Source organism: Crocodylus porosus, unplaced genomic scaffold (assembly GCF_001723895.1).
Source record: "Crocodylus porosus isolate Cpor-Errol unplaced genomic scaffold, CroPor_comp1, whole genome shotgun sequence".
In the NCBI taxonomy this organism is placed as follows: Eukaryota; Metazoa; Chordata; order Crocodylia; family Crocodylidae; genus Crocodylus; species Crocodylus porosus.
In genome coordinates this window covers 22752452-22774654 of record NW_017728916.1, presented here as the reverse complement: position 1 = coordinate 22774654, position 22203 = coordinate 22752452, and the positions used below count along the sequence as shown (strand labels likewise).

General features: G+C 42.5%; 1 protein-coding gene across 1 annotated transcript in view; it reads left to right on the top strand.

The window, feature by feature from the left end:
• The window catches only part of LOC109310851 (connector enhancer of kinase suppressor of ras 2-like), a 248781-nt gene that overhangs the window by 110547 nt on the left and 116031 nt on the right, over positions 1–22203 (top strand). The window contains exon 6 of the mRNA XM_019536182.1: positions 11134–11253. Within this exon, the coding sequence (XP_019391727.1) occupies positions 11134–11253 (120 nt within the window). The remainder of the gene's footprint in view (positions 1–11133; positions 11254–22203) is intronic.

Below are 22203 nucleotides of genomic sequence, written 5' to 3'. Positions count from 1 at the left end.
ACCTTAGTACAATGGGCTTTTGGTGGTTTTTCCCATCAATTTCCAACCCCCCCCTTCCCTCTCCCATTAAGGAGACAAGGAGGGGTAGCAGCTGTGTTTTTTTTTTTTTCTTTTTTTCCCTAAATCTGCTATTGATAATGCATTTTTAATAATATTTCTAACAATCTTGACCAACTGCCACTTACTTTTAGCTTTTACCTTACCTGGCTTCATTATAGCATACATCCTCCTCCTCCTTCCTTTTCCCTTTTGTCCACTGATATCATACTCTCAGTCCTGGTTACCCTTACTCCTCTATGTTTCCCATGAGCTCTACCTGCTCTTCTTCCCCTCTCTGCTTCAGTCACTTCCTTCTAACTAGGGAGTGCCAAACTCATTCAGCCTTACAGGCCACATGAGGGTCTCTAGGCCTGTCTGCGAGCTGAATCTAACCAGTAGGCAAGGCTGATCTGGTGATGCATTACATGCAGCATGCTTTCTGTGCTGACCCTGCTGTGCTTCAGGCAGCACATGCCAGTTGCACTTCGGGGCTTGCTATTTGGACCTGGCACCAGGAACACTGCAGGCAACCTAGGGGACCAGAACAGGGCAGACGATGCATGCCAGGCCCCACAGGACTTGCCTTGAGTGCTGGATCCAGGGCTAGTCAGGATTGGGCCCCAGTGTGTAGGGCTGTCTGGCAGGGTGTGTAGAGCTGTAAGCAGTGGGCAGCACACAAATCTCGAGGTCCAGCTTGCACAATACAGGCAGCACAAACCCTGGAGCAGGGCTGGCATGTGGTGCTCATAATACACATGCTGGACCAGGTGCTGTGGGTGATGCTCACAGCATAGGGAGCTAGCAGAGGACCTGTGCTGCATGCCTGTGCTCTGGCTCTGTCATGGTCCTATCTAGACTGACTCAGAGGCAGTGCTTAGCACTGGTCCAGTGTGAGTGCTGTGTACAGTTTGTGTGCTGGACCAACCTCCTGTGCCACAAACAATGCCTGCAGTGCCAGGTCCAGACCATGAGCCATATTTGCTCCTCATGCCACACATGGGGTCCATCTGCTACTCTTGGGCCAGATCTTTGGGCTCCACAGGCTAGATTCAGCCTGTGGACCATATATTTGACACCCATATTCTAACTGCCATCTCAAATGCAGATCTCCATCCAAATCTTTTTCCTCATTTTTAGTGATATTTTTTTCCCAATCTTGGGGCAGTCCTTGTACCCCAGCCTCTCTGTCTCTGATATCTGACCCCCAGCACACGTGGTGGACCCCCAGCACAGCTGGGAGGTAAGTGGGGCCCATGGTGGGAGGGGAGAAGCCAGCTGTGGGAGGCAGCTGAGAGGAGCCAAGGAGGGTCATGCCCTGCTCCCCCAGCTCCTACTTGGCCCATCTCCCCAGGAAGACAGAGGAAAGGAGGAGGCACTTAACTGTCCTCCTCTCTGATAGGGCAGGGTCTCCTGGCCCTGAGAGTGGTTTGGTGCTGGGCCCACTGTGCATGTGCAGGATGTAAAAGGGCCCGCCAACAGCAGAAGCCACTGTACAGTCGGGAGGTCAGTGGGGCCTGTGGTGGGAGGGGAGTAGCCAGCTGTGGGAGGCACCTGAGAGGAGCTGAGGAGGGTCACGCCCCCACCTGATTCCTACTTGGCCCAGTCCCCCAGGGAACCATGCAACCAGAGCCTCACAAACAGGCATGCTCTAGGCCCAGCACTTGAGTTAGCACAGAAGCTTGCACAGGAGGGTGAGCATGAGGGGCATGAGGCTCTAGCCGGCAAGCCAGATGGGAAGTTTCTGCACAATAGTAGCCTGGACTACTACATGGATTATGGTGGGGACACTCCGCACCCCTAAGTTTTTCTCTATGACTGGACCCCTCCCTTCTGGTACCTCCAAGGCCTCCACTCAGATGGAGCCTATGGTTCCAGCCTCTACCCAAATGGAGCCTGCAGCCCCCACCTGATTCCTACTTGGCCCAGTCCCCCAGGAAGTCAGAATGTAGAAAAGGATGTTTCCAGTGGTGTGATTCTTACTTCCCATTTAACATCCTGCAAAAATGAGCTGTATTGCATGATTAGCTACTATGGGAGGAATATACTTGACTAGTGCAAGAAAATCCATATTGAACTCAATTGTTCATTTGGTGCAGCTGTCTTCCCAGGAGAGGGAAAGACAGTTGGTTACACATCAAGTCTTCCAAAAACTAATAATACTATATTTCATGTCTACATTTGTGTTGTACCTCACTGTTTTAGCTGGATCCCAATGGCAATACTGAAATTGAGAGAGGTGGTTAGCTGTGCTAGTCTGAAATCAGGTTAGATTTGCATTTTATAAACTAATTTTGATTCTGGGACACTACAATCCATCTAGATAGCTAGATATCATGGACTTTGTATTTTGTTGTTGCTATGCTCTTTCTACAAAATCTAGTAAAAATAATATCATGATATTAGATACAAAGATTTGACAATTGTGTGCATAAGAGCAAAGTATAAAGATTCTGCTTTGTCATAAATGTTGCTATTTAGAAATTGTAGATTAAAAGAAAATGTTTTAAGGGTTGATCAAATGCAGGTAAAAAATAGCTTGAAAATATGTTCAACTGATTAGAAACTTGGATTAGTTTCCTGGTTGAGCTCTGAGTAAAAAACATCCAAAGTGGTTATAACATGCATGAGATGGCTGAGAGCTATATCTGTAAGAATAAATGAATAAGTGATAGTGGGGTCAATTGTTCCTCTTTACAAACCAGATATGTTAAAGAAACTGTTTATCTCAAGTCTGATCCTTATTAAAAAATACCACATAAGCTGAAATATACTCAGAGCTTATGAGAAGGTAATGCAAATTGGGAACCTTGCACACAACTATATATAAATGAAACATGTAGACAAGAAAATGAAAGAAAAATATAATAACTTTATGGTTTTGGCATTTAGACCTGACTATCTCTTCAGCTTTTCTCCTAACAGTAAAGAAAATTCAAAACATTGAAGAATTGTATGTGACCCGTAACTTCACCTGCTCTTAGGGTGGATATATATTGTTAATATGGCATTTTAAAGAACAAATTCTGAAATCTTGCCTGGTCTCAAAGGACTACAAGTGTACAGGAAGTGTATCTGTCTTATCTGTTCTCTTTCTGTAGTGCAAATTGGATTATACACTCTACTAGTTATTGTCACTGCATGTTTTAATTTACAAGGACAGTATCATAGCATTAGGTGCCCATTTGTATGATACTAACATAAACAACCAGCATAATGTGGTTCTGTTCTGACAAGTGACAGTAAAAATGACATTGTAGGCTCCTATTCTTAATGAATTTAAAGATTTCCATATCATATGTGCTCAGCTGATAAACTGCAGACATTTTTCAGAACTGACAGCAGTGCAAATTAATTCTGGGAGCTAATAGGCAATCTGAATCTCTGCTTCTTGCATATCATCACCAATATTAAGGTTCTGTGGGCCAATTTATGGCTTTGGTGACACCTGTTCATCTTTATATGTGAAAGATTAAAGTTTTCTTTGATGAAAATTTTTCTTTAATTTGACTGATTAATGTGATAAAGAGGTTTGATTAAATATTGGTTTTGAACTTGAAGTTAGACTTAAAAAGACTGTACTGTATCTATACAGGTCTGATGGTGGTAGAGAATTATGAGAAGTGGAAATAAGGGAAGAAATGAGAGCTACCAGGCTTTAGAACATGGCTCATATGCTCAGAACTTGGAACTGCCTATATTCTAAAATAAACAAAATCAGAGATTTTCTGGGTTTTGGCAACTGTATAAATCACTGAAACTCTACCTTCATACTTCATCCATGTAATCATAGCCCTGAAATGGGCTATTTAAAGAGGTGTGCTCAAACAGAATGAAACTCAATCTCAGAATTCATATCTAACACAGAGTATTGAAGGGAAATCTCAGAGGTTTCAGCTGTATTCTACTGTGTTTTCTCAACTTAAACTGAAGGAAAAACTAGGTTTGGTAATTTATCCTAACAAAAACAAAGTTAAATCCAAAACCAATTCACTTTGAAAGTTCATTACATTGTACAGCATCTACATGGCAAGTCTGAATATGGAATGAGAACTTAATTACTGTATTTATTCAAATATAAAATGACCCTGATTGTAAGTAAAATCCCTAGTAATTAGATTCTATATATGAAAAACTTATAAATTTGTTATAATTTTCCAGGTATAGAATCTGACTATTGGAAATATGCCTTGAATTTTAACCCCCTCCCACTGCTTCAATAGGGAAAATAGGTCTCGGAGGGTCAGGTAGACCCCTTGTCCTTTGCAAATTCCCTTCCCCGCCCCTCCCCCATAACTTCTTTCCCTCGCAGCCTCTTTCTCACTGTCAAACCCTGCTCTTTTTGGACATGTCCAGATGAGTGGCAACATGTGTTTCCTTCAGGACAAGTAGCAGCAGAACATCTTGTGCCACTGCTACTTATCCCCAGGGAACACCCATGCAAGTCACGTTCTGGTATGTTGCAGGTTACATCAGGTGGTGTAGGGGAAACTGGGGCCAGCAACTGTGCTGGACTCAGTAGCTTTACCAACAGTCCCACCTCTGGGAGCTGCAGGCATGGTGCTTCTACAGCAGGAACCCTGGCCAGTAGCTGGAGTGTGGCTCTGGCCAACCAGGCTCCATTTTTGGGTAGCACACACTGCCACCACATGCACTGCCCCACTTTATTTGGCATAGGGTTCTTGGCCCTAGGATCCCTAGTAGCAGCATGGGGAATGTCTGAATGTATGGTGCCGCAGATGGGTTTGCAGACCTGCATACCACACCTCTGCACTCATCTGGACATGCCCTCTGAGAACATGGAAGTGAAAAGCAAGTTTGAAAACTCTGACTTAGAAATAAACATACTTGCAGTAATGTTTAGTCCTTGCTGCCACATGCATGTACTCCAAAATTATAACGTACCATGGGCCTCTGGTGCCTGGGGGCCAGTGCTTGCATTTGTGCCACCCCCACTCTCTGGGGATGATCTGAGCAGGGTACAGGGCTCTGCCTTCCACCCCATGGCAATTCCATGGGGGAATTAGCAGTGCGGCACACTGGCTGTGGGGGAAGGGGCAGTGGCTAGAATTTCCAGCTGGAATGGCCTAAGAAAGTCACAACCTGCTAGGTGGGAGGGTGGGCCACCCGCAAAACATGGGAGGCACCCTGGCCTGTCCAGATGGCACCTCCCCCCCAAGACCAGCACCCATTTCCTCCCTCCCCCACTTGGTACGCCACCACTCCAGATAGCCCCCACGGAAAGGATCCATGTACTACTAGAACTAGGTGCTCTTGTCATGAATCCTGGGGTCCTCCAAAAATTTATATGCAGATGAAACACAGGGTAACCTGTCTGACTTCATGTCATGGAGGGTGGAACCACACTCATCATATGCAAGAGGCTGAGAGAGGAGGTGACAGTAGGATTCTGGGTAAGCTGCTTGGGGCCCTGTTCAGTGATATTTGCCAGACATTTAAGGCTTTTAAAAAAACAGGACTCATTGGACATGGGAGAGAAAGGTACAGCTCAGTTGTGGGAGTGAAGAAGTCAAAATGTAGTCAGTATAGTGACTTACCATGACTTGAAAAAAATCAGTGCTGTGGGGGACTGAGTACAATGGACACTACTATACAACTTATTCAGATGGTTTACACTAGCATATTCTTGTAGTAAGTTCTTATCAATGTGTTTGGACTTGGCAGGGGAAGTACCATGACTATCAGAGCAGTTTTCCTAGTCACACTCAGGGTAATCACTTTTCTGGCATGGGGTAATACCCATGGAGGGTAATGTATAGTAAATTTATCACTTGCTGCTTGAGTGGGAAGATTTTAGTTTTATGCCCTCTTTATGGAAATGGGAGACTCCTCCCTGCTTGCTCCTGTGGCCTAATGGCTGAGGGCAAGCGAAATTCGGGAGCATCTGAGCTCCAAGCCTCCAGGCTTAGGCCTTCAGGTAGGATGCCTGCCAAAGGATTTGAAAACATCTGAAGCCCCAGGTGGGGTGAAGGATGTTTGCTGGTAGTAAGGCCAGCAGTATGGTTCTTGACTGATTCACAGGTTTGGAATTGATTTGGCTGATTTGGACTAGAACGTGAAAAATTATCTTTAAAAAAAAAGTGTTTGGACCATATGAGCCACGTTGTTTATAGTCAAGCTTAGTTTTGGCTGCACTTAATCAATGTCATAGTTAGTTTCTATTATGAAGTGCATGCTTCCTTGGCAGCAGTTGAATGATATATGATGTTTTCAGTGAGGTTTCCTTGTATGTTAATGTAAGACAAGGGGTTCCCCCCCCATACTGATTGGGGGAAAAACACATCTTATATTCAAATAAATACGGTAACTATAATATGATTTTTTTATTATTATTAAATTCTTTCTTTTTATTCAACTACAGAATTTTTACATGACTGTTTTTTTTATGTGTCATAACTGCATGGCTCAGGTGAATGAAAGATGCCACCAAATAGGCAAGGAAAATCATGATTCTGTTGCACCTCACCTGAACACTTATTTATATTCCTAAAAATGAAATACAGGAGTGAGAGGATACCCCCCTGCACTTTCAAGTACCTAAAAATAGAAATGTACATTTTTAAAAGAGGAAAGAGAGGCTAATCCTGAAGCAGCACTTTTGAGTTGTGTAGGTGCTTTTATTTTTATTTTTGGAAATCAGCTAAGAGACTAGAAGAGTTATATTTATATTACTATGAATAGGGGAAAAGAAGAGAGAGGCTTTTTAAAAGACTAAGTCTTGATCCTTTCTCAATGACTAGTTGAGAAGGCACTTCAAGCATAATGAAAAAGAAAAGTTGCAGAAGAGAAATCTTCCAGTCGTATCTTGGAGATGTGGTTACGGAGCAGCCCTGAGGGCCAAGCCAAAAACACTGTATTTATCTGGAGAGCTTCCATATCAGTTCTTCATATCCACTCAGCCCCCCTGTTGACAACAGAACACTTCTACCTTGCACCTTATTCTCTCTGCACAATAACAGCCAGTAATTACCCACTTTCATGCATGGTATTGACCTAGTAGTGGCTGTCAGTTTAAAATAAAAACTTAATTGTGACACAACCAGGTATAGATGTTCAGTTTCTACTGGGAGAATTACTGTTCTCTCAGTAGAAACCAAAATGAACAAATACTCAAGCTTTTTTTCCCAGATCAATAATGGCCACTTCAAGAGAAAAGTAACCCAGGAACAACCAGGGTTATCTAACTCCCAGGAGAGTTTCTCTTAGAAGCCTGAAAATCCATATGCTTTCTCCTGACTTAACTTCTTTCAGGGACCAGGAGGAGACTAGCCGGGGGAAAGGTTCCTGTGCCTTCCCAAGATGGAAGTCACCCCAGCCTTGAGAAAGTGTGGAGGCCACTCCCATGGACTGGAAGGTGAAGGGAACAGCAGATACTGATCCCTGGTTTTGGGAAGAGAAAGAGGGCTTTTGGCTGCTACCAGCTTCCCCTTGCTGCCCTCACTGCCTGGCTAAGAAGTGGGACAGTAATTTAAAAGCTGGCAGCCAGGTACGGAGCTCCAAGAATATCTTCCTTCTGGCTCTCCTGTACTGTCTTACTACCCAGCTGAGTGGCACAGTGATAATTTGCCAGCATCTGGGAGCAGGGCCCATGGTCCCACTTCCATCTGCCAGCTTTTAAATGTCCATCCCTGTGCTCAGCAGCAATGGTGAGCTGGGAGTCAGGCTGGGGAAGGCCTCCACACTCCCAGCTCTTATCCCCTTGGCTTTTAAAGTATGATCCCTGATGCTCACTTGTATGGCAGGGGGGAAGGGGAAGCCAGAGACGCTGGAAGTTTTGAGGCTTTCCCTAGCTCAGCCCCTGACCTCTCCAGCCTTCCTTTGTTGCCCATGCTTCCCAGCTGACATGGAGCAATGCAGGAGCCTTGCCACTGAAGCAAAATGGCACCTCTTTATCCTACACTGTTCTGAGTCAGCCCAGAGAAGCACAGGAGGAAGTGGACTGCCATGCCCATGCTGCAAGGCTCCCAGAGCCTAGTCACAGTGACTGAGTGCTCCTCAACCCTGCACTTGAACCAGTCAGACAGGAGGAGCACAAGGAGCAGGGCTATTCTCTTCTGGGGATAACCAGGAAGGTTCTAACCACCAGAAAATGCTGCTTTCCTGCCAGGCAGCTGACTGGCAGGGTGGGATGGCATTCAGCTCAGGGCTTAGACCCTCCCAGGGGTGTCTGTGGCAGGTACTGCTTTCCAGCAGCTGCTAACTGCTAGTTGACAGCCTGCCCTTTTTCCTGACAAGGGAGCAGATGGCCTGTCAATTAATAGGCTCCCTTAAGGGCAGGGGTGATCCAGGGAGAAACCTTTTAGGTCCCCTGGCTGGAGAGCTTGCCTATGAAGCTCTCCAGCCATTGGTCTGGGGAACCATATGTGTGCTCCAGCTCCCTGGCTATTTTTCTATTGGAAGACATTTCATAAGAAATTAACATCTGTACACAGTCACATACTAAATTGTACGTGTGTTCAGGCCTTAAAGTGTTTCAAATAAATGCTGTTCTTGTCATGGTCCAGGGGTAGGATTTAAATAAATTGACTACAACAAAACTGGGATAACTTAAGTACATGTGAAATCTCCTTGCAGCACCGACTGAACAATCTGAAGTAGCATTTCTTTCGACCAAATTTATCTACTTCATGATATTGTGTTATTCAGAGAGCATCATTTGCTTTTAGGACTAAAGCACAGGGATTCTAGGTGTGATTCCCAGTTGTGACAGCTGTGGAATTACTGTGTGACCTTATACAGATCACTTGAAATTTCCTTTATCTCAGTTTACAGATCTTCTGTAAAATGGAATTAGTATTTTTATAGCTGTGGTAAGTGTGTAGTTAGGACTTGTTTGTAAAATGCTTTAGCCTAGAAAAGCTTGAATTGTTAATATCAATGATTAGGCACCCTGTCAACTAACTGACATAAAGACACACAAGGTTTTGTGAACAGGAGCTCACTTCATTAGATATTAATAATCACCAATTATTATGTATTTATAGTGGCTTGGAATAGTATCCTTTCAAAATGACTAAAGTTGGTATAATTTTAAGGAAGCAGTAATTCTCTTACTGCTTGCATCTAATCTCAGATTGTTTCAATATAAAAGATGTCACTTTAGTTTCAGATACTGGAGAGTCAAACATTTACTTTTGTCTTCTAATGTCCTGGCCTTTTCCTCATTTACAGTAACCTAGTATTTCTTCTCATATCATTTGATTTCTAGATCTTTAATATTCTTCCTGACACAAAAACCCTTTATTGATTTTAACTGAGTTTTTAAATCTTGGTGAAAGCTATAATGCAAATTTGTTAATTTGCTCTATAATGGTAAATTTGATAAAATTTGTATTTTATCCAGAATTTATTAAGTTCTGAAGTTTATGTACTGGAAAAATGTTTGCACTTAACACTGGTCAGAATTCAACCTTACATCTACCACCAGCATTACACAGCATGGAAAGGGCTAATTATTTAACTTGTACATGTTGGATAAAAGTAGTGTTAAGGGTTAAAAGTGGCTTCAGTTATAAACTATAATATAGCATAATTGTATTTGTACAGTGTAGTCACCCAAAAATTGGAGGACTGAATAATACACCTATACTTTTATAAGCCAAGAAGAGGACATAATTTAAGAGGGGGTAGTTTTGCTCCATATGCCACACACGGGGATAGGAACACATTTATTTAGTTATATTGCATGTCCTTGAAGGTAGAAACCATACGGACATGCCCTGATACAAAGCTGAATAAAATCAGTGGCCCAATAGCTATTAGATAGAGCTAATAAGAAACTGCATGCTTACACGTGATTTTACAGTTTTTCCAGCTGATGCAGTTCTAGATGGGGACAGATCTCATACTCCAGTGTAGTCCCCTCGAGTCAGAGGTTCTAGGTTCTGTTTTCCTGCTGTGCCATCAAAGGAATTCCTGGTTGGCTTTGGACATATAACTGCAATTCCTCTATCACAGTTTCCTCATCTGTAAAAAGGGATGCTTGTGAGGATTAACATGTTGGCAGGTGCTTGAGTTTCTTGGCTGGAGGGTGTTTTTGGAAAAAATATCGTCATTATTTATTTACAATGACTTGGAAATAGATCTGAGATCATAGTGAAAGCTTCATGGGTTACAAGAACTCTGTTTTTCTAGTCAACCTTGTACTTGATATTTTGGGCTGGGTACAGACATTACATTTAATGCATGTTGAGCACACAGAAAGTGCTTTAAAGCTGTAACAGAACAGGCATTCACAGCACTTAAAAAATGGCAGATCCCACTCTAAGTTAACCCTCGATGGATGTGGTATTAAACTAAAGTGCTTTAAGTTAGAGTGCTTTTTTGAACATCTGTACCACACCCATCATGCTTCAATGCAGGTTGCATTCTACCACCATCCCAGGGGCCCCTCACTGGGCAACTCCCACCATGAGGCCTCCCCCTACAGTTTGTTGGCTGGGGTCTCACAGTGGGTCAGGACATAGCTGTATGGTGAGAGGGCTCTTCTTCCTGGCCTGAGCCTCTTGACAGCTGCAGCCAAGAAGCTCCAGTGTGGGGCTGCCCAACCAAAGCTGGGGGGATGGGAGCAAGCTGTAGGGAGGCCCTCATGGTGTGTGGGGGGGTTCCTTCACACCCCTCTCTTCCCCCAGCTGCTGATGACAGTCGCCAGCTGGCAGGGGACCGAGGATGGGGGTGAGGGTGGGGGTGGGGCTGGTCCTGGCAGCTTCTTGGGAGGCTTGTGGGAGCACCTACCACCTGCTGGCCTTGGCCAGTACAGGCAGGCATCAAGCCCTCCCCTCTAGTGCATGGCAAAAGTCTGTTTGGTTCATTCCTGCTCTAATTTAGAGCACTTTAAGTAAAGTATGATAGCTAAAGCACATCCATCAAGGGCTTTTTGAACTTCGGTACTTAGTCTTGGTTAATAAAGGGTTTCATTTCTCATTTTTTCAATTTGTTATTATAGTAAGAATTATTAGCTTTTGTAGCTCAAATACATTAGAAAGTAAACACGTCTCCAGTATTAAAATTGAAGATGACTTTAGCAGTTTGTCACTTTACTGTAAGCTCTTATAATTATTTTTCTTGCTTTTTTAGTGTAAAACTCTGTCTGGGATCTGTGATCACATCATTTCTCTCTCATCTGATTCTCTGGTGTCTCAGTCAGCACATCTAGAAGTAGTTCATCTTACCAGCATTATGCCCAGTGAGGGTTTGGTAAGTAAATGTAAACTAAAACTATTTGAATGTAGAACACATGTGACAATTTAGAGTGTTTTCTTCTTTAACCTGTCAAGAAAACAAAATGTTTCCTTCTCTTTTCACTTACGCAGGTTTCAGCTTACCTACAGTCTGTATCTAAGATAAAGTAAAATAAAAAAGTACAGTAAGGTCCCATAGGTAAGTGAGAAAATAGAGAAAATATATTAGCAGCAGAAATAGATTTATAATATATAGTTAGTTGTAATATAGATGCTGGATAACAGCAATGTTATTGATTTTGTTTTGATACTTAAGGTTTTGTCTTCAGATATTAACAATAAATTAGCTGGAAAAAGTAAAATGAAATGTTACAAATCAATTAAAAATGACCATATGTATTTCCTTAATATTCACTTTAGGTAAAGGTCTTCTGTAAAGCTTACTTCAAATTTCAGCAAGGCTATTAAGAAAGATCAAAACACAAAAGATTTGCCAGTGGTTATTTATGAAATGGACTGTGGGTCCAATTACAAGCTGGTTTGCATTATCTGGTGATGCTGTGATCACCGCTCAATTTCGCTTTTAAAATAATTTATAATTACAGCTTACTTTTATCAAGAAAGCAGGAAAAAACAACCAGGACACATTTGTAAATATGGGTTATGTTTCCTTATGTATGTGGTATTACAGTTCTCATTTCTATTTCAATGCTATTGCCAGATTTCTTAATTGTTGCTAATAGTAAAACCTTAATCTCAAGATTTTAGCCTTCTGAAGTGAAGTCTTGAAGATTTTAGCCTTTGGAATTTCAATAAACATCCGCAAGCTTTGTTGAATTTACTTGGATATGATTATTATTAAAGTCCTATGATTAACCTATTGATTTATATTATATGTATATTATGGCATATGGAATTATTTTATTGTATTCATGTATTAGTTTAGGAAATAGCAGGATTTGTGGGAAACAACCAAGGGAGTAACACAGAGTCAGCGAAATTTACCCCCAATGAAGCTTAGATTAGCTTATGAAATACTTGAGCCCACTTCTCTGGGCTCCAGCCTTCAGTTGCACAGCTGCTTTACCCATGCTGGAAAACCACAGATCAAAACCTGGAAAGAGTGGAAAATTCTGGCTTTCAAGGCAGGATGCAGTTGTCAGAAGCTGTTCACACAAGGAGCAGGCTGGCACAATCACAAGCTCTGCAGTTGACCCTCCCTAAACTTTGAGAGGATGATAAGCTTTAGGAAGATATGCATATAGACTTTTATTTTCTCTTAGGATTACAAAACAAGTTTTGTTTTTGTTTTTGTTTTTTACTCTGTGACTCTACCATGAACAACTAGTTTTCTGTTTCAAGACATTTCTGGTGGACACAAGTGCAGTCTCTTTTCCTAAGAAGAATGTGTTTCATCCAGGCCCATTTCTTACAAAAAAATGCCTTAACAGCAGAGTTCTTCAAATGAGGGTTCTAAGATAATACTTTTAAAGTGCTTCCTTGGATACACTGAGGATCGTTTAACAAATATGAACATATTTGGTAAAAGTAAAACAGAAAAGGTTTAAAACAAAAATATTAGAGTACTTGGGAAAATGTTTTATTTTAAATTCAAATTAAAGAGACTTGTATTTCATATGATAATAGAACTCACTAGGTAATTGTGGTTGACAGTTTTAAAATATTCCCAAAATATTTTCTGGTTCATTTTCATGGCAGAAATGGATTTTATAGATACTTACTTCAGTGAATTGCTTCTGGTTTCTTTCATTGGTTCTTTTCCAGTTGAAACTGGATAAAATGTTTCTAAATAAGCATGACTTGTTATTAGTATTTTTGTGGGGAATGTAGATTTCATAGATTTTAAGGTTTTAGGGACCTATTAGATCATTGATTCCAACCCCCTGACCTGGGCAGGACAGAGTGTTGGGGTCAGATGACCCCAGCCAGATATTTGTCCAGTTTTCTCTTAAATAGCTGCAAGGAAGTGAACAGCACCACCTCCCTTGGAAGCATATTCCATATTTGGCAACCCTTACTATAAAGAATTTTTTCCTGATGTCTAATATAAATTTGCTTTCCTTCAGCTTGTGGCCATTGTTTCTAGTTACCACGATGGGCACCCTGGTAAACATTGTATCCCCTATTTCCTGCTGTCCCTTCCTGATGAGTTTGTAGACGGTCACAAGATCACTTGTCAGCCTTCTCTTGTGGAGATTCAGGTCCATCAATTGGTCCTCGTAGGGTTTTTCCTGTAGGCCTTTAACCAGATGGGTGGTCCTCCTCTGAACTGTTTCCAGGTTATCTACATCCCTCTTGAAGTGCAGTGCCCAAAACTGGATGCAGTACTCCAGCTGTGGCCTGACCAATGCCACATAGATGGGAAGTATCACCTCCTTAGACCTGTTTGTGATGCACCTACTTATGCAAGAAAGAGTATGCTTAGCTTTACGTATTACTTCATCACAATGGCTCCTCATGTTCATTTTGGAGTAAACTACAACTCCAGGATCCCTTTCCGCAGTTGTGCTACTTACAATGGTACCTCCCAGGCTATAGGTGTGTTGATGATTCTTCCTCCCTCGGTGCAACACATGACACTTATCTTTGTTAAACTTCATCCTAATCTGTTCTGTCCACTTGCCCACCCTGTCCATATCCACCTGGATTCACTCTCTGCCCTCTAGTTTGTTTACTTCACCCCATAGTTTGGTGTCATCTGCAAACTTGGATAGAGTGCCTTCTACTCCCTCATCCAAGTCACTAATGAAGATAATGAACACTACCAGTCCCAGGACAGAGCCTTAGAGAATTCCACTGCCCACATTTCTCCAGGTAGAAACTGACCCATTCACCACCACTCTGGTTATGTCTCATAAGCCAATTTTCCACCCACCAGACTGTGTAATAATTTACATTGCACCTGTTTAGTTTATTTATAAGAATTGGATGTGACACTATGTCAAAGCCTTTTTAAAATTTAAGTAAATAACATCTACCTCTATTCCTTCATCCAAGCATTTTGTCACCAGGTCGTAAAAAGAAACCAGGTTAGTCAGGCAGGATCTGTCTGCTATGAATCCATTCTGGTTGTCCCTTAACATTGTTTTACCCGCTGGTCCCCCACAAATGTGATCCATAACAATTTTCTCAAAGGTCTTGCCAAGGATAGCGGTGAGGCTAACCAGGCTATACTTACCTGGTTCCTCCTTCCTCCCCTTCTTGAAAATAAGGACCACCCTGGCCCTTTTCTAGTCCTCTGGGACCTGTTCTGAGCACCACAAGTACTCAAACAGTCACGCCAGTTGTTCCACTATGACTCCAGCTAATTCCCTAAGTACCCTAGGATGAAGATCATCAGGGCCTATAGACTTAAATACATCCAACCCCTCCAAGTCCTCCTTTACTAGGTCAGTGCTAACACTTGGTGAGTTGGTATCTATCTCACGCTTACCTAAAGTGCCATTGGGATGCATGCCTGTATCCATGTCCAGGAACACAGATGCAAAGAACTCATTTAGGAGCTCTGCTTCAGTCTTCCTATCTGTTACCAGTTGCCCTAGTCCATCTTGAAGGGGCCCTGTGTTACCCTGCATTTTCTTTTTACTTCCTATATATTTAAAGAATGACTTTTTGTTATCTTTAACTTCTGCTGCCAGCCTAAGCTCCATTTCTACTTTGGCGCTTCTCACTGCTTCCCTGCAAGCTCAAGCCAAGCAGGTATACTACTTCTTGGTGGCTACCCCTTGCCTCCACAGCCTGTAGGGCTCTCTTTTCCCTTCCAGGCTCCAGGAGTGTTTCTTTGCTCTTTTGTCCCCCTTTATGTGTACTAGGGTGGTCCCTTTCTGTGCTTGCAGGATCAGTCCCTTGAGAAATGCCCACCCTTCTTAAACTCCCATCTCTCCAGTGCTTTTGCCCATATGTCCCTCCCTAACTAATCTCTTGAGCTTGTTAAAGTTGCCCTTCCTGAAGTCTAGCACTTCAGCCCTACTAGTTGTCTTTCCCACCTTTTGCTGGATAGTGAACTCTATCAATAGGTGGTCACTATCCCCTAAGTTACCTTGTACCTGCAGATCCCCTCCCAAGCCATCCCCTTTGGTCAGCACCAAGTCATTTCCCCTAGTGGGAACGTTTACCTCCTGTGTTAGGTAAGATCCTGTAAGCAGGTTAGAAACCTATGTGAATGGGCAGACCTAGCTGTAGTAAACTAATAAACTGGGTTTTCATTTCTGAAAACTTGAAGCAGTTTTAATATTATCCCTAATTGTTGTTTACCTAAATTCTTTACAAATGTTATGTGATTAAAAAAAAAAAGTTCACTCATCACTGAAATAAAGCCACCTATGGGGTAGGCTGCTTATTATGCACAGCTATTCCAGACGAGACAGCCAACATTTTTAACAAGTTCTTTGCCTCTGTTTTCTTGGACAGGGACCAGGACAGTTCTCCCAACATAGGTAGGGACAATCTTGGGGATAGCACTGCCAGGCCTCGGGTCTGCGCAGAAGTAGTTAGGGATTTTCTGGAAGGGCTGGATGTTTTTAAATCTGTGGGCCCTGATGCCCTCCACCCATGGGTGTTGAGAGAGCCGGCGGTGGTCATTGCTGTGCCCTTGGCCCGGCTGTACAAGTGATCGTTGTCTATGGGCCAGGTGTCCAGAGATTGGAAACTAGCTAAAGTGGTCCCTATTCATAAGAAAGGGAGAAAGGAGGACCTAGAAACTATAGGCCTATAAGCCTTACTTTGGTTTTGGGGAAAATCATTGAAAAAATTATCAAGGATCACATTTGTGAGGGGCCAGCAGGGGAGATCACACCCAAAGGAAATCAACATGGGTTCATCAAAGGCAGGTCCTGCCAGACCAACCTGATGGCCTTTTGTGATCAGGTAACTAAATCCCTGGATGATGGTGTCACCGTAGACATAGTCTTTCTGGACTTTAAAAAGGCCTTCAACACTGTCTCTTACTCCATTCTCATTAATAAATTGAGCAACTGTGGCATTGATGCCTACACAGTTGGATGGGTCAAAAATTGGCTGATGGGGTGCACCCAGAGAGTGGTGGTGGACAGGTTATACTCGACCTGGTGGGTTGTGAACAGTGAGGTCCCCGAGGGCTCGGCCCTGCAGCCTATACTGTTCAACATCTTCATCAGTAACTTGGACGAGGGGGTGGAAAACATGTTGTCCAGGTTTGCCAATGACACCAAGATGTGAGAAGAGGTAGGCACGCTCGAAGGGAGAGAGAGGCTGCAATTAGACTTAGACAGACTACAGAAGTGGGCGGATGGTAATAGGAAGGGTTTCAATGCAAGTAAAAGCAGGGTGATGCACCTGGGGAGAAGGAATCCACAGCATACCTACAAGCTGGGGAGCTCCCCCCTTGTGAGCAGATAGGGATCTTGGAGTCATTATTGACTCCAAGATGAACATGAGCCTCCAATGCCTGACCGCAGCAAGCAAAGCCAACCACACCTTGTCGTGCATCAAAAGATACATCTCAAGCTGGTCCAGAGAGGTGATACTCCCCCTCTACGTGACATTGGTCCAACCTCAATTGCAGTACTGCGTCCAGTTCTGGGCACCACACTTTAAGAAAGATGTGGCCTGCCTTGAGAAGGTTCAGAGGAGGGCCACCCGCTTGGTTGGAGGCAACAGGACATGCCCTATGAGGAGAGGCTGAGCGACCTGAACCTGTTCAGCCTCAGCAAGCAGAGGCTGAGGCGGGGATTTGGTGGTTGCCTATAAACTTGTTAGGGGAGATCAGCTGCAAATAGGAAGGGTTCTATTCCCCCCACCAGCACCTGGGGTGACGAAGAACAATGGCCAGAAGCTGCTGGAGAATATGTTCAGGTTAAAGATTAGGAGGCACTATTTCACTGTTAGGGTGGCTAGTATCTGGAACCAACTTCCTAGGGAAGTGGTCCTCACTCTTACCTTGGATAAATTCAAAAAGAGGCTGGATAAACACCTGTCTGGGGTCGTGTGATCCCAGCGTGTGTTCTGGCCAGTGGTGGGGAGTTAAACTAGATGATCTATTCAGGTCCTTTCTGACCCCTAACTACTGTGAGACTATGAGATACAGTGTTAGGAATTGGTGTAAAAATGCTGTAATTGAAACTGCTAGAAAGAATTTATGTAGCTAGAATGTAATTTTAATGGCTAGTAAGTTTATTTTGCCTAAATCTGCATCTATTAGAACTCTATAGGTTTGAAAGTTTATTGTTGATTTCAACCTATTTGGCTTATATTCTGTTTAGAAAAGATTGGAAAAAAATCTGAGCAAAGGAGTAGAAAGGAAAAATCCTATAGGGAAAAAACAGTAAAAATAGAACAGATAAATAGATTACAACTGCAGTTATTACTTACATTATCATGTGTAACCCTTCTGATAGACATGGGACAGCAGTAGCAAGGGCTTACTTCAAATTTAGTTTAACACCAGCTTTCCAAAACTGGCTCAAGCCCTCACCCGGAAAACTGGGTAAGCAAATTTTAACTGGGTGTTCTAAAGTGAATAAACTTCCCCATCTGTAAGCAATGTTCACTTAAAACAAGTTTTATTATAAGGGCAGTAGGACACAACCTTAGAGATGAATGTCACTATTAAACATTAATTGAAACCCAATTAATGCTCTCAATCAGTGGCAAACCAGACCAGGGGAGCCACCACCTAGCCCACTCAGTTGGGAAGGGAGACTCTCCCAGAGTTGCTGTCCAGAGACTCTACTGCCTGCACCAGCCAAAGCACCAAAGTAGCCAGAGTAAAGTGCTGGGTAGGGAGGTCTGCACTGGAGTTGCTGCCACTGAAGCTGGGGAGCACAGCTAGGGTATACTGCAGGGGAATGCTGCTCTGGCCCTTGGGGAGCACTGCTAGAGGTTGTTGCTGCTGATTATTGCTCTGGCCGCCACCACCGAGGTCACCCCTTTTCCTCCAGATTGCCACTCCTTTCTACCACAACCACGGGTCTCCACTACTCCTTCACACCACCAGGAGTCACCACCACAGCTTTGCTGCCACCTCTCCTTTACCAGTTCCTTTCTAGTTACTATGCAACTCCAGCTCTTTTAAATTGACCAATGTAAGAGATTTTTCACCTCTTTTAGTTCAGACTGTTACCTGAATGTATTCATTAGGATGTGCATTCACAAACCCATGTACTTTGAGAAGCTGGTGAACCACAAGGTCTTCCAAAGAAAATCTCCTGCTTCTTACCCATACAGTCTTTGCCCTAACACTGAGATCTGCATCTCTGTACAGATTACAGTGAGTGCTGACCTTTCAGTGACCTTTATGTAATATTGTATTAGCCTACACACTTCACAATTTTGGCAGGGAGGGCTAGTAGACACAAAACCTGATGCACTTGTCCTTTAATACCAAATAGTAAACCCAAGCCCACAGACAGTGAAAACAAATATGAGTAGCCCCTGAATTCCCAAGCACTCATGCTAATGAGGATATGCAGATAAAGAATACACAAAGTCACTATTGTAGAATATAACCATACCCAAGCTTTCATAACATAAGCAGGGTTACACATGCAGTTTTTCTGCCTATTCAGTAGCTATGTTACAAATGGTATTAACTGAATAAATAACTATTCAATATTTCTTTTTATTCTCCAAATCCAGTGTGGGGCCCCAGGACTTACATACCACACATTGCCAGTGTTCTGTGCTGTACTGAATTATTAATTTCTTCATGACCTATTTTTATGTCCTATCTGAATGTAATATCTGACTTCACAGACATTAATGAGTTTATCTTCACAGCACCTCTGTGTGCTAAGGTGATACTGCTATCTTAGTTTTACTAAAAGGGAACTCAGCTATAGAGGTATTAAGGTCAGAATTAAGGACTCAAGAGAGTCCATTACTCGTGTATGCCCAATCTGAGATGCCTAGTTTTTTGTTTCCAGAATACATAGCATTTTTATAGCATGTTTTTAACGCACAGCCTTTAGCAAAGATCTATTGGTCCTGTAAGTACTTACCACTTCTACAAATTTGACCCCACCCTTCTCAAGTTAAGCAGCCGTAAAATAGGGGAAAAAAACAAAATTAGTGGTCAACTATTAAAAAAAAGGGGGTTAAGTTGTTTATTCAGCACCACATGGACAGGAATGGAATCCAGTTTTCCAGTGTAACGTTTTACTCTCTCAATCATAAAACCATCCTTTCTCCTCTTAAAGTCCACCAGTCTCATTCATTGCATGCAACAAATAAGGCAAGCGTCAAGCATCTTACAAGCAGCTGTCTCCTTAGGAGGGAAATACAATCATGTAATAAAATGCGTGTTATAATATGTGTACCTAACAGGAAAGAATAAAGGTTGAATAGGCACCTTCGTTCTGGTATTTCCAAAACGTTGAATACTTGATACATTCCAATCTTAATTTTTTTGTAATGTTTTTCCAATTCAGTGTGCTAAGTTTTTTATTAAGCAAACTGTAAAATAAATGTCATTGTGTTACAACTGTGATTCTCACATATGTCACCAATTACTTACAGGGATGAGATGCACCTTACTATAAGGGTTAGACAGAAGTTACTTTTGTCACACTTTATATACAAGTTTAGCATAAGTCCCTTGAAAATGGCCAAGATGGAGAGCAGATTAACAAAGACATATTATTATTTCAGTAGGATTCTAGCTGACTACATACAACTCAATTCTTATCAAAAGGCAAAAATATCAGTTCTTACTTTTAGCTGTGATTAAGCACTTTCCAAAAGTGGTTATTCACACTTGGCTTAGCCTAATTTTAGTGACCTTGACAAACAGATTTTTATTCTACTTTTCCAGGCTACTAATTATGTTTTAATGCAAGCTCAATGATTGTTGATTGTATATCAGTTTAAGCACATATTATTTGTAACAGACTTCTGCTATGTCTGTACCTGTTGGTATGGTCTGTCAGTCACTGACCATGTCTGTGGCCCTCAGCTGCACACAGCCTATCTGTACCTTAAATGTTCATGAATCAGAATACAAATAAAAAAACCTCACAAACCCACAATATATTATGTCCCTTTAAAAAAGATTCCTCCTTTTTAAACACCAAGAAATTTTATCTTCTGAAGTTAGTGTGTTTCCTTGCAATTAATTAGATGCATCTTATTTTAACCTCTAATGAGTACAGCATCACAATGTTACAGAAAACTGGGATTAAAGAGAACTCAAGAGATCATTTAGACCAGTGGGGCCAATTTTTGGCAGTTGTGGCAAAAATTAGCCTTTCATCTCACTCTCTTGCACCCTTGTACTACTTTGATCACCTTTACCTGAATGATCTGCTCTTCTACCATCTGTTCCTGCCCTGTGCTCCCTGCTCTGACCTGCTGCATGCCCCACACAGAAGCTGCCTGTGCCACTTGTGGCACATGAGCCTCAGGTTGGCCACCCCTGATCCAAACCACGCCCCTGCTCAGAGAAAGAATCAGTGCCACTCTGAATGGATGTCTTTCTAACCTGCTTTTAAATACCTTCCATGAAGAAGATTCTACAGATTCCCAAAGTAATCTGTTCTGGTGTTTAACTAACCTTTATGCTTTGATGTCTAAGCAATATCTTCTTTGTTGCAATTTAATCCTGTTAATACCTGTGCTATCCCAAGTCAACAATGTATAAACTTCCTCCCTATAGTAACTTTTGCAGTAATATATATGAAGACTTTTATTGTGACTTCCTGCCATCTCTGCTCAAGAATGAGCAATTCCATCTGCTCAAAGTTAAAGTTTGGGCATGTCTACATGTGCTATTAAGGTGAAGCAATAAACTCTGGCACTTATTGCACTGTGGTTTATTGCTCCCAGGAACCATGTTTACACGTGCATCCAGGATTGCAACATGCTGAGCCAAGTCAGAGTAGCCCTGCCTGACAGGGGATCCAGGGGGCTCAGTCTGCCAGCCCGCGGCAGATCCAACCTGGCTCAACGTGCTGTGGAGGGGCATGAGGGTGCCACATCAGTATCTACACTTGTGGCATTGTGGATTAAAACACTCTGCAGCAGGATAGTACTTGCATTTACAGGTTCTACCCTGCAGCTCAGTTAATTCATTTCCTGTGGCCTAATAGGGCTGCATGTATAGATGCCAAGATATTAACTATAGAGTTAATTAGCCTACTCCACAGTAAAAGTAGACATGCCTCTTTTGAATGAAGAATGAAGCAAAAAAAGGCATGAAATGCTTCAGGATAATACCACCCCCTTCGTCCCCCCTCACTAAGTAGTGGGTAAAATGACCAGGTGCCCCAAATTTAAGGGTTGTGTCACTGTGTCCAAAGAAATCTTGCAAATTGTCCAGATTGGGAAAATTAGTTCTGAATTGGCTGATCCTCCTTCCTACCTCCCAGATGTTCACATGGCACCAGCTAGTATTGTGATGTGCGTACTGAGAGAAGAGATAATTGGTCCAGGTGTACCACTACATGAATACAGATATAGTACTTCCAGTTTGAGTGATGGCCTTGAGCTAGTTTGCCCATGGGGCTACAGTAACTGGAAGAGGTGTAAAGTACTTCAAATGTCAGAGGTCAGCAATGGGTGTCAGATCCATGAGAAAATACATCTCTATTCTGGATTTTTGGTGGTCACTTTGGCTGTGGATCCACCCTTTCCTTGGACTTGCTTTTACTAATACCATACTTACACAATTATCTCTTCTTACCTTTCTATCTCTTACTAGTTGTAAGTCATTTTGTGCCTGGGCCTTTTTTATTTTATGCCTCTATACTTGAACTATACATTTAAATTAATCCTTAGTGATTTGATCCAGTTTCCACTTCTTGTATGATTTCCTTTTGAGTCCAGACCAGCAGATTTTATGATGTAGCCAAATTTCATAGATCGATTTCATAGACATTAGGGCTGGAAGGGACCTCAGGAGATCATCGAGTCCAGCCCCCTGCCCAAAGGGCAGGAAGTCAGCTGGGGTCATAGGATCCCAGCAAGATAAGCA